Source organism: Oreochromis aureus, linkage group 12 (assembly GCF_013358895.1).
Source record: "Oreochromis aureus strain Israel breed Guangdong linkage group 12, ZZ_aureus, whole genome shotgun sequence".
Classification (NCBI taxonomy): Eukaryota; Metazoa; Chordata; class Actinopteri; order Cichliformes; family Cichlidae; genus Oreochromis; species Oreochromis aureus.
Window position 1 is genome coordinate 26,152,084 of NC_052953.1, and position 12,982 is coordinate 26,165,065.

At 43.3% G+C, this 12,982-nt stretch overlaps 2 protein-coding genes across 4 annotated transcripts in view; one reads left to right on the plus strand and one right to left on the minus strand.

Moving 5' to 3' along the window:
- Positions 1 to 6,476, plus strand: part of igsf9b (immunoglobulin superfamily, member 9b) — a 28,236-nt gene extending 21,760 nt beyond the window's left edge. For 2 of the 3 annotated variants that reach the window (XM_039621165.1, XM_031744914.2), the window contains 4 exons: positions 145 to 3,561; positions 3,710 to 3,867; positions 4,639 to 4,850; positions 5,062 to 6,476. In XM_039621165.1, the coding sequence (XP_039477099.1) occupies positions 145 to 3,561; positions 3,710 to 3,867; positions 4,639 to 4,838 (3,775 nt within the window). In that variant the 3' untranslated portion in view covers positions 4,839 to 4,850; positions 5,062 to 6,476. The remainder of the gene's footprint in view (positions 1 to 144; positions 3,562 to 3,709; positions 3,868 to 4,638; positions 4,851 to 5,061) is intronic. The other variant, XM_039621166.1, reaches the window with a different exon arrangement.
- A 2,237-nt stretch (positions 6,477 to 8,713) lies between these two features.
- On the minus strand, positions 8,714 to 12,937 carry es1 (ES1 protein, mitochondrial). The gene is made up of 7 exons (XM_031743295.2): positions 12,821 to 12,937; positions 12,683 to 12,735; positions 12,485 to 12,598; positions 12,263 to 12,394; positions 12,041 to 12,133; positions 9,057 to 9,222; positions 8,714 to 8,951 (listed from the first exon to the last, which is right to left on the minus strand). Exons 1-7 carry the CDS (start codon positions 12,935 to 12,937, stop codon positions 8,817 to 8,819), a joined length of 810 nt encoding a protein of 269 aa, XP_031599155.1. The 3' UTR covers positions 8,714 to 8,816.
- Between the last annotated feature and the right edge of the window lie 45 nt (positions 12,938 to 12,982).

Here is a 12,982-nt window from a genome sequence, read left to right on the forward strand (position 1 = left end):
CCTAACTGATATATGATTATTATGTACATGTGATAAAACGGTAAAGGCAGCTATTTTTATTCTCTCTTACCAGGGAAGTAGTTTAGCACAATCTTCAGCTTTAATCAACTTTAACAGCATTTATTTCCTGTCTGACCTTCTTAGAGTTCACTCACCCCCTCGCAGTCCAGACAGTGTCCTGAAGCTGAAGCTGTGTCCACCACTTCCTTTCTTTCCCAACTCGTCCTGCTCACAGTCCGATCGATCCTCATTTGACAAGGGAAGTCACGGGGAATACCACGACCAACGGAAGCAACTCTTGTCCAATTCTTCTCCGCCACCTCATTACACACTCTTTGAGAGTCACCTGGGGTCTCAGGCGCCCTCACCAAGTGCTCTGGAGTCCATTTCCAGAGGTCCGGATGGACGCTTCATTGTCCAGCCACTGCCAGAGGGTTCTAGTCCCTCGAATAAAAAAAATTTAAAGAAGACTGTCCTACAAAGTAATGGTGGAGCTGGTGGGGCAAGTGGCTCAGGAAGCAGCAGGACATCCTTTAGGGACTCTCCAAAGTCGAGCATTTTAAGCTCAGAGAAGGACGAGAGGAAGGATTCTCCTCTCACTGTGGATGTCCCGGAGCTGAGCAGGCCTCCTTCCTCCCCTGGAAGAGTACGAGCCATGGCCAGAAACTTCTCCCGTCATGGCTGCTTTTATTCTGATGACGAGCAAAGCTCAGAAGCTCTTTTAGAAAGAGCCAGCTTTTATTCAGACAACAGTGAGAAGAAACCCAGTGATCCTCTGAGGAGGTATCGCATGACAGGACACACTGAAGACCTGCTGCCCTCTTTTGGAAGGAGGACAAAGCTTCTGGATAGAGACACAGACAGGCCGCAGCCTTCAGGCTATGAGCCTATGGAGAGTCAGTTGACTAATAACAGCACCTTAGTCTCACAACTTGACAGTGAGCTGGAGAGGGATAGCATTAACAAGTGTGTCCAGCTGGCAAAAGAGAGGGAAGAAATGGAGAGAGAGCTAAAGAGCTATACAGCTGAGCAAAGAAGTCGAAATCGTGGGAGAAATGAACATCAGACTAATAAAACAGAAAGTCCTCAGAGGGATGAGCCTGAGTCAGAAGAAGAACCTGTATGGAAACCACAAGATGTTAGTATCAGACAGAAACATAGGCCTTTGGGTCAAACAAGTCGGGTGTCTGACTATAGGAGAGCGTGCTACTTTGGCAACACAAGCAGTCCCATGGACCGGCTCCCCACGTCTCGCATTCAGTGGGACATTAGCCCTGTAACATCTGTGACCAGCCTTATTCCTGTACAGACTCCTCAGGAGACCGCATCGCCCAGGCCACAGCGTCCTCGCCTCTGTAGAGAAACCACCGAGGACTCGCTTGCTGTTGATTCATCACGGTCTCCGGTCACCCAGAACACCTCTCTCCCCACGATCTCCCCTGATGTTACCAGTGAACCCGCTGCTCTGTGTGTCGACGAACCAGATCGAGTGCGGTCACTGAGTCCTCAGGGAGATCCTGATATATACATGAAGTCCATCAATGAGCAGGACATAATGGAAAAGACACAGGATGAAGATGTTGCTGGACGGAGGTCAAGGCATTCGTATGCTTATGGAGGCACTCATCTCTGGGAGTCAGCTGCCAAAAGTCCTTCATTAATGAGTGAGAGGCCTGAAAGTTCAGCTTCTTCACCTTATAATCAGCCTGAGAGACCTGCAGACACAAACTACACATCCACAAGGGATCCCAGTACCTCCAGTTACTCTACTTTGCCTTATGAGCATCACAAAGTGGGGCCAAAGGCTAAAGGCAGAGAGACTCCAGTCCAGGATGACCGACGAAGTTCAGGATTTTACTCTGACTTAGAGAAAGAAGGAATCCGAGCACGCTCCCGGAGGAGCGACAGATGCCTTTTCTCTGACAGCCCTAGCCCTATATCATCCTTAACTCTCGTGGAAGAAGCCGAGAGCGACCAGTCTCAATTTTCTGTCCCCAGAATGTCAGACGCCTTCAAGGCCAAGCCCACAGCTCAATCTCCCAAAATGTCCCCACTCCAGACAAGTGCAATTCTTGAGTATCTGAGCCTTCCTGGTTTTATTGAAATGAGTGTGGATGAGCCTGTGGAAGAGGTCACAGACAGCAACGGGGAAAGCTCAGAACTAAAGCCAGAAAAATCAGTGGTGGCTAAACCTGATGTAGTTCCTAAAAACTGGGAGGTTCATGTTCAGGGAAACCGTGAAACTGGCTCAAACCAAGAGGAGGTTCGCTTTAAACAAATTCATTCTGCAGGCGCTGCTGAGGCCAGCTTTGAGACTAGTAAAAAACAAGATTATGGACGTTCCCGCCATGGGGAAGCTAGAGTAAGATTTCCTGATGACCCAAAACCATCCTCACCCGGCCCAGAAAAAACTAGCAAGCAGCTCTATGATGAGAAAACAAAGATTCAGGCTGGAAATAAGAGCACATACAGGCCTGAATCCAGACTTGGGTCCATGTCAGCTCACACCTTGTTCAGTGCAGCTAAAGGCATGGCGGATATAGTGTCAAAACACTCGCAGAGTTTTGTAGACAGTAGTGAGTCTTTATCAGAGCAATCCCAAAGACAAGGTTCTCAGGGCAGCAGGACTAATAACATTGTATCGCGTATAAATCAAGCCCCTGTGCCATTTCTAAAGAAATCCTTAAGCATAGGTCCCTGCAGGACTCTCTCAGGCATGGGACAGCCTCGTCCTTTTCTAAAGAAATCTATCAGCCTGGGCCCACAGAGGTGGGAGCACTTTGAGAGCCCAAGGACTTATATTTCTGAGAGATGCTACTGGGACGAATTCCCAAACCCAGACGTCAGGGTCAAGTCCTATAGTTTGGGTCGCACACCGCCTTCCCTCCCCAGGCCAGGCCCCTCCTGGAGGGAGTATGTCCCGTTCAGGCGCCCCAGCATGGGCAGCTTAGAGAGGCCTCATCACGCACAAAGATCTTTAGCTAGTCCTTCCTACCTCACGCCTGCTGCGTACCCACCCAGACAAACCTCAGTCTCCCCACTGATGGAACCCTCCGATCCACGACGGCAAGCTACCGTTTTCCCAGAATCCTCCAGATGGTCCCCCACTTATCCTGAAGCTCTGAGGTCTGTCCAACATAAATATGTTCCCATGCCCTCCTCTATCCCCATCCCCCACTACCAGCACCAGCACTGGGCAGGATCCAGAGGGGATGGCCTGAAACCCATGGACTCAAGGAGAGGTCCTCCGAGGTCCTACCTGCCCAGGGGCATCAGCTGGCCCTCACCTTACTACGCCCCTTTCCCACCACGAGAGGGGGAGATCTACAGGCAGCCTGACAGGATGATGGGGAGGGGAGGGGAGACCGAGATCCGGGAAGGCAGAGAAATCAGGGAGGGGGGCAGGGCCAGTTATGCCAGTCAGAGCAGTGGTAGAGGGAGTGCTGGACTCTTCCGACAGTCCCTGTCCATCACTCCCACGCTGCTCAGCTCCCCAGAAACCACAGAGGAAAATGAGCGTCACAGAGCTGACATGGATTTGCCTGAGAGGAGAGCAAAAAGGTGAAACACCGCCACACCTGAAAAAGCAAACACACTGGAGCGTCCTCACGGCTGAAGGACTTCTTTCTGTTGCCAAAATAACGTTAATATTGTCATTTTACTTGTTGGTAATTGCTTTTGTTCTTACCACCTTGTTTTGTGTGTCTAGAAGGAACACATCAGTAGATGAGAGTTATGAGTGGGACTCTGCTGATGCCTGTGTGGACTCGGAGGTCCTGGAGGCCACAAAGCTTGATCAGTCACAAACAGGTTTACAGAGAGGCAGTCGGGATCAAGCTGGTGGCCTCCAGGATCAGCGGCACAAAGGTGACTATTTCTCTTACTTTTCTGCTTTATGTTGCATCTTTCCTTATGAGTGAAATGCTTAGGTGGGATTCACACGGATGTGTTTTATGCTTCGACGCTCTCACTTTTCATGCACTTTGATATTACCGCCGACTAATTTACTGGTTGCATAAATGAACAAATAAATTAGACTACTTAAGGGCTGTCAAACTTAAGGTTGGGGTCGGGGGGCCAGAATTGACTTGAATCCACGAGTATTTCTTTGATCGACTACCAAACATTTAGATGACTATTTGGCGTGTACTTCCCTACACCGAATCTGGTGACATCACATGTTGCCAAACTAATTATGGATCCATTACTTTGCTTTTGAAATGCCTGGCGGAGGTTGCTTCCTGTTAAAAGGGAGTTTTTCATTCCCACTGTCACCAAGTGGTTGTTCACAGGGGTCATGAGATTTTTGGGGTTTCTCTCTATTATTGTAGTGTTTTTATCTTACAATATAAAGCATCTTAAGGTGATTATTTTTGTGAATTGGCACTATATAAATAAAAGTGAATAGAACAACGTTACTAAGAGCCAGCTAATGCTAACCGCATGTTAGCATTAGCTGGGAAACACCCACCGTCAAGCACTGAAGCAACACATCCATGTGAATCCTGCCTTACAGTGATGGCTGCATGTGTTCATCCTGTGCCCTCGTGCTGTGATTATTGTGAGCTTGTCCCATGACATGCCCATCCATGCATTTCCTGTGCCTCACCTCACCTCACCCCACCCCTCCACCCCCAGGCCCGTCTCCCTCAGTCAGCCCGCCAGTTTTCAATCCACCTCGATGCCAGTTCAGCCGCTCTCTAAGTGAAGCACGTTTCAACGCTCTCCGCCTGGAGTACGAAGAGTACAGGCGGGCTCAGGAATCCATCTGTTCCCGTGAGCCCTGCGTCACCTTTGGCCACGATTCAGACTCTGACTCCAGCTCAGCACTGCTCTAGCAGCTTAACTCGGTCCGTTATTCTGCCTGCCCTCTCGCCTTCTTCCTCCTTTCACCACCTCTCACTGGTCGCCCTGCTTGCACCATCTTCTTGCCTGCTTTCATATCATTGATGTGCAGTGAAGTTGTGCTTGATTAAAATCTTCTGATTATATTTAAAATCCTTTAACCTGGCCTTTCAAGGTTCATGTAATGCTAAACTCCTGTGTCTTTGTCTTTCACAGGTACTTCTAAGGGAGATATCAAATAGCAGTTTTAATGAATTAACGACAGCCCTGTGGTCCCCGACACAGTCACACCTCACTGGAGCTTTGCTATGTGAATCCTCTGTTTAAACGGACATTGCTCATCAAATATAAGACAGCAACTCTTTGGTTGTTTTTGGATTACGTATTCTTTTTCTTGTCTTGTTGTTCCATTGTGCTTTGCATAATGAAGCTGAAAAGGAATTATTTATTTTTCTTACGAAGCGCGTGCAGCTGTATTTGAGGTTTTATTTTGTAATCTTGACAATCAGGCCCAAAGGAATGATAAGTTTAGTGAGGCTTAAAAATGTTTTTACAGTCCACAGTTCAGAAAGACCTGCTTTATAAAAGCAACAGCCTACTACGTATTTGGACTGTTTAAGATGTTCCTTTAGGGATGTTTAGGCAGTGTCTGTGTCTCTAGTGTCGCCTGTGATACCAATCAAACAGCACTAAAAGCATTTTCTTCCCACTCCCACTTAATGAGACTAAGTACTTAAATAATAATAATAGTAATTGCAGTTTAAATAATGCTAAGGCTTCCTGCAATTTGTGTTACTGAAAAGAATTTGCTCACTTCCTGCTACGACTCACCCTTCGGTTGCCTAAAATTATGTATCCCACATATTATCTGTCCCAGTAACATCCTCCCATTGAGCTCTTATTAAACAGTTCACCTAAAATATTGCCCCTGTATTAGTTCAAAATGTATAAATGTTTATATATAGTTTATTGTGAATGATTGAATGTTGTATTGTGTACAGTCCTCTTCAAAGAAAAACGCTTCTTTACTCCACCTGAGTCAGTCAGACTTTACCTCTGCGATTTATGAATAACAGATACTGTCACACTTGATAAGATTCACAGGGAAATTTATTTTTGCCTTATTTTATTCACGTCACGCTGAATGACAGTGGAGAGGTTTCGGCTGGCGGGATGTATTCAAACAAAAACCGGAGGATTCACACTGATTGAACACCTTCTCCTCACACAATGAGTATTTGTGTATATTTATTGAAGCGACTTACGATATGCAACGATGTTTACAATTCACATCCTCGATGTGAAGGCAGCACTGTGAATATTTCATCGACTTCTGATTCTGTATTTGAAGTCTGTTATGAATTTTGTGCCCGTTTTTTTTGCTTTTGTTTTATTTTTTACCGAACAGAAGCCGCTTTTGTACATCACCTGACAAACAGAGATCTAAAGAATATCTTTGTAGCTATAGTTTGGGATTTGTATTATATTTACTTACCTAACCCAGATGAAAATGCATTTCTGACGGTGGCTTTGGAAGCTTTGTACAAACTGGAAATTTTTATATCTTACCACCTGGCTGTTTTTTGTCATTTTTATATGTTTGTAATGAATAAATTGTTTTATTCAGAATGCATCAGACTAAAAGAGTGTTGACTGATTTTCTTTTTTAAACACTTTACACACTTTATCACACAATAGTCCCTCTCATTAAAGCTCGTGTAACCCTCTAAAATAAGGCTTGCGATCAAGAGTCTAATTCCCCTGTAATTAAATGGAATTTCTTTTTTTAATTATAATGTAATTATATTTATCTACAAGTAGTTGAAGGTAGGTACACTAGAATGAGGGGGTAAGTTCTTTTTTACAGCAAAATTAGAAATAATTATAATGTAAGTAGATTTTAGATTTATATAGCAATAACAATTTTATTGATATAGCACATTACATATGTAAAATCAATGTGCTTAATAAGACAACAGCATTAAAACCCTGTGTAGGTTTACAATGCCTTAAAGACAGTGAAAACAGCAAAACAAATCAACAGGATCTATTCAGTGTAAACCCGGGTTAATAAAAAGGTTTGGAGTCTGTTTTTGAATATGTGCAGAGTTGTAGATCAGCAGGAAGTTGTTGCAAAAAACCAGACCACAATAACGGAAAACACCTTCAGCACACTTAGCACTACTTTTTCAGTCGTGCATCACTACAGGAAAGAGAAAATGATTATATTATAAATGAATTTAAATAGTGCACACGTGATTTAAAAGGTGTATCTAAAATTTTGGATATTTCACAGGAAAAGCGGTATGGGTTGTATTGTAAGTCATTTTAAGTACTGTGTACAAGTTTTTGGTAATTTTGCAGAAAAACTATATTTCCTCATCTATATTATAAGTACACTATCCTTTGTTTTTGTAGGGGGCCGTATTATGAAGTGATCATGCCTAACTTTCAGGTGTTTTACAGGAAAGGATTCACAAATTATTAGGATTATTAGGATTTTCCCTTACAAGAAAAAATAAATAACATCCACATTTGTAATCACAATGTAATATGGGGAAATATTGTTTGTTGTTCCGCAAAATAACTTGAAATTACGCAGTACTTAAAGTTACTTACAGTGTAATTATTCCTTTGTTTCTTGTAAAAACCTGACTTGTTACCCTCTTGTTCTAACGTACATATATTTAAGTATTTGTAAGTAAATATAATTAGATTGTAATTTCAAATAAAATACATGCATATTCTGTTTAAATACAGAGGAATTACGCCTTTAGTCATGGGCCATGTTATAAAGTGTTACCAACGCTTGTTTAAAGCAAACCTGTAGGTATGAGGCTGCCAGTGTTTTCAAAATGACACAAAATCAAGTCAGCTTTATCTTTTATATTAAAAGTATTTCAGGGGCTCTGTTAGATTCTACTTACTTGCAGCTCGCAGAGCCATCTTAAGCCGCAAAGGCGTGAAGTAATTGTTTTCTGCATGACTTTGAGGAGGTCTTACAGAAAGTGCACAGGTCCTGTGGCCAAATCATTATCGCTTCCCCACCGTGCCTGACAGTTGGTGTGAGGTGTTTGTGCTGATGTTTGTTTTTTTCTTTAACAAACGTGGCCAGACATTTTCCACTACTTGTTCAATCTTTTTCTTATTATACTGTTATAAGCTTTAACATTAACAGCTGACTAAGGTCAACTAACTGAGGTCTCTAGAGTCTGATGTAGCTGTTGGGTTTTTCCCAGTTTTTCTCAGCATTGTGTGGTCTGACCTTGGGGTGAATTCACTGGCATGTCACTCCTGGGAACACGGTGGGATTATGTTAACACACACCTGAATACTCCAAACCGGCAAACTGACAAAATGTCTGCATTTACAGAGGAGCTGACACTTGCTGATCAGTTAACTGTGTGCTTTGATTGACAGACGCTAACTGCCACTTACCTTTGCTCCTACTTTTTCCCAAGATTACTTTTCTTTACATGACTCACTATTGTGAGTGTAGGCAGTGTTCTGCAGAAAGCTGAGTCACAGTTTGATTTAAGGACTTAAAATGTCGGGGTATTTGTGCGATATTAGACTTTACCTACACTCGAGGTGTAGATCCTTTCTACATACGAACCTTTCTGGGATCAAAACCATTAATTATTTTCTCCATGTGATGTTTATCTGTTAAATTGGTGGAAGTAGCTGTGATGGTGCTTTCTCATGCTCCCAAATCAGCAATTAAGAGCACAAATGTACCAAAAGAGGACACTTGCTATTAAAACTCTGACTTGTTATTTTGAGGAAGCGCAGTGGATTTCTCAGTGGCTGTCTTTATCCCCATCCTCAGCTCGCATATTGACCAAACAAGACTACACAAAACACAGCATTTGCTGTTTTACTAAACTATTTTTTATTGTTTCAGGTAAGAATTCATCACAGTACACAGGTGTATATTTTGTGGTAGCACTATTTCTTCTCCAGACGCCACCTCACTTGGTTGACATGCGCATGACATGCTTGACCATATTTCCAATACCATCAAATATATAGTGATAGTGATAGTCAGTCTCCCACATGAAGGATGGAGTGCTAACCACTTTGTTCTTCTCATCCACATAGGCTTCGTAAAGGAAAGGGTTAAGGTCAAATCAGAAGTTATTTCAGGATAACGACAAAGAGAATATTTTTCACTGATATTAATACTGAAAAGGAGACCTTGGAAAGGATATATATGGCTCACGGACGTTGTGGCGAGCACCCATGCCCTTCACAGCCTGCACCATGTTTGTGTTTGGCCAGTGTCCCCAGCGGGTGTTGTCGTCTCGCTCGTAACCCATGGTTACCTCAATGCTCGGCAGCACACGGCAGGCCAGCACAGGAGCCATGCTGGCGAGTCTGAAACAGGAGCGGCAGAGGACAGTCGTCTGAGGTCGGTCAGGGTGGGAGACTTACCGGTGTAAGCCAGACAGGAGAGACTCAGTCCTGAGAAAAGAAAGTCTCTCCCAGAGCAGCACTGATTTGGTGCGACACCACAAAACTGGTGGCTAGATTAGGATTAATATGATCATTTAACAGCAAATTAAAGCCAAAAGACCCAAAGTTTTAATTTGGAAAAGTGGAATAGAAGCTCAGTGAACGTTTGCCATCACTTAATCTGCAATTTATACCCATACTCTTGACTGATGACAGGCAGTAGTGCTGTCTGATACTGCAAATGTTGATATCCATCTGATGCCAGGAAAATACCAGGCCAGCATTGCTGATAGCAGTACTGATACTGATAACCTATAAAGACAGCTTATGTTTGGGAGAGCAGTGTGTCATGATTTATGAGATGAATCATCATCAGTTTGCAAATTCTAAACACAGTCACAGTCATTTTTACTTTCTACAATTATCAGTTAAGACAACAAAACTCATTTATTTTGAAACTGGGTTTGTTTCGGAGCTGGGATGTAAATGTGCTTGTCTCTGAAACACTTTGGATCAGCTTCTGTTGTTTAAATGTGCTAAAAGCTATAAATAAAATAACCATGACAACCAAAATTTTTTATTTTGTGTAGATTTTTTTATAAACATTTTTTAAATTTAATATATGTTTTCATTAAAAATGTATCAATCCAATTCACTGGGCTACATACTGAACTTAGAGGGCAGAAATAAAGTATTGTTCCTATTACCAGACTCAATCTGATACCAATACCACCACTGGTATCAATACTATTGATACTTGGATTGATCCACCCACCTCTAACAGACAGGATACGTCTTTCTTTTTTCCACCCACATTTTTAAATACTGTTAACAAAGCTAAATACAGACATGCATGAAGCACTGTTCAGTTATTTCTCAGGAGAAATGAGAGCAGTTTCTAATGCACTGCGCAGGTATTTGAGTTTTAAGAGTGCTGCCTGTGACCCGCGGTCTTCACAGACACTGACCATTTCCTCGCCCCTCTTTGCACCTTTCGATCTGCCTGTCAGACATCGTGGCACTGCACTGAAAAGCTAAGGGGTTTTTTTTTCTGCATGAAGCTGCAGCTGGAAGGTTTGTGCCATGGAGGAGATGCGCATTGCGGAGTACTCATTATGCCTCCCAGGCACTAAATTCTCGGTTTAAGAAAGGTGGTGTGATTCTAAATATAGGTTTGCTTGTTTTGTTGGCAGATCGTTTTCAGATTTAAAGACTCAATTACAGCTCTGACAAAACAGAACAATGGAGGGGGTGTTATATGGAGGCAGCAGGGCTCCCGTCTGCAACAGAAACATGTCATCACTTTGACAGTGATACTGACTCCCAAATTACACAGCTTGCAAAACATTTGAAGGCCTTTGCTCTTGATGGTAGAATGGCTTCAGATGATGGCTGTTTTAGTCTTTAAATAATCTGTAATGGCTCCGACTCCTCTGTAGGCATTAATGGCAGTAGGAAAGGATTATTCCTCTTTGGGTCGCGGTCAAGAGTACTTTTTAACCCCACTCAGCCTCCAACTCCACTCTTTAATTCCTGTAATCCCGCATCTCCTGTGACCTTTGACTAGGTCTTCTGCACCCTGTTCCCTGTCTGCGCGGCCACTGCTCATCACCTCATCAGTGCCCTTGTGCCAACGCAGTCACCAAGGCCAAACCGGTACTCATTATGAAGCAGTCTGATCGGATGTTTTCAAAAGACAAAAAGGCATTCTGTAATCAGATTACATTACGTAATCTAGCCTCGTTCAAAATTTGTAGGAAAGCCAGCTTTAATAATCTGTTCTCTCCATAAATGAGGATCATTGTGATCTTATGGTTTAAAACTTGAGTTCAGAATACCCAGAAGCCACAGCCAGCACCCTGCACTGTGATAATGTATGTAGTCCCATTTAGAACAGGCGCAATCGGGATGTGGTCATCTCATACACTTTGAATCCGGATCAGGATGAAGCTAATCCAATGCTAATTTAAAAAATGAGCATTAGATTAACTGGAAAAAAGCACTAAAGTAGGAGGGGTTAGATAAACCTGGAGATTTTCATAGATTATTGTGATCCTGATTTTTTTTCTTTCTTTTTTCTTTTCTTAACATTTTGAACAACACCTGAGTGTCAGTGCCGAGCCTGTCCTGCCTGCTTTGAACAGCAGGATTTGTGTGGTCTGCCTGCCCTCATGTTCCTCGATGTCAGCTTAGGACTCTGCTTGTCCTGCTGTCTGCTCTGATCAGTGAGAGCCAATAAGGAAACTTTTAGCTGAAGCTTTGTAAATCTTCTCAATCACTTATTTAATTATATGCAGCTTTTCTTCTCGACTGGGTTTGTTATTTTAACACACCAACTATTCTCTGTAGTTTCACTGTTCCACGGTAGAAGTCAGATTTCCATGTGCAAAGCTTTACTCGCAGGAAATGAAATGATTAACAAATTTTAAGGATGCGATGTGATCATTTTTACCTAATAAGATCATATTAGTAACTACTAAGAGAATCTGCAACACTGTAAATATAAAGTCTCTCAGTCAGCAGCTCAGCATTCACTGCCTGACTGTTTTCCTTTTTACAGCCTCTCCATTGTCCCAATTCCATTACAGGGATTGTTTAAATCTTTAAATAGTTTAAAGTAATCTAAGATAATCTGATTTAAAGTGTGCCAGAACTCACTGGCGGTCTTTAAAGTGGCCTTGTGATTTATCAAATTCTCCATCAGTACTGCCGGAGTGAATATTGCTCAGATCTTACGCACCCGATAGGCTTGCGTGAACGATGGAAATCCTTAAGCACCCTCTCCACGTCGCCGTGCAGCTTGCAGTCTTTGCCGTCCTTCATAAAAGAGGATCTGAAGAGTTAAAACTAGTAATTAGTGGTTCATTTTTAATGCAATACGAACTTGTGTTGTATCTAATCCTAACTCTGATTTACACCAGCTGGTCTCAGAGTGATTTCTTCACATGTCAGCACTCCTCACAGATTCTTGATGATTCCATGTCCTCCTGGAAAGATGACGGCGTCGAAGCTGTTGACGTCCAGCTTGGACAGGTCCTGCATTTGCGTCATTCCCTGTCCGTGACTGAAGCGGGCTGCCTCCATCATCATATTCCTGTGGGGATGGACAGAATTCATCACAAAGTGCACCCACGTAACCATAGACAAAGTCAAAACGCCCACTGCACCCATCTTCGAGGCCTACCGGTTCTCTCCAGAGGCAGGTTGCTTTCTCATGTGGTCAATCACGTGCATCTGCTGTTGATTTGGAGCAAACATCTGGAAGCGGGCGCCGTTACGGCTCAGGTGGTACATGGTGCTGAAGACGAGAGGGGTGCATTACCATCTGCCCGTGTTAATTCAGTCATGTGCATTTCCTGACCTCAGCAGGAGTGATACTCACTAAACCCCTTCATGGACATCAGTGCCGTCCCACCATCCGCATCCTGAGAAAACCTGAAACACATGGAGTCACCAAATCACAACTACACCCACACCCGTTGATCTGCTCCTTTCTCCCAGACTGATCTGCATCACTTACCACTGCAACGTTAGTATTTCCCCAGTTGCCGTAGTCACCCTGGTGCACAAAGCAGGCAGGCTGGCGAGAAAGAACAGCCAGCGTTTGTTTTGACAGCAAAGCCCTGGTTGCCAGCATGATTTAGCTTCAATCTCACTGTTGTAGAAGAAAATTTTAAAAAAT

Bases quoted from the DNA above. Each gene is read 5' to 3' on its own strand.
- es1 (XM_031743295.2), bottom strand. From the start codon at position 12,937: ATGCTGGCAACCAGGGCTTTGCTGTCAAAACAAACGCTGGCTGTTCTT. The intron at 12,134-12,262 runs GTGAGGAGTGCT...TTAACTCTTCAG, and splicing joins CATGGAATCATCAAGAATCT to ATCCTCTTTTATGAAGGACG. The intron at 9,223-12,040 runs GTGCGTAAGATC...CTCCTGTTTCAG, and splicing joins CGTTCACGCAAGCCTATCGG to ACTCGCCAGCATGGCTCCTG.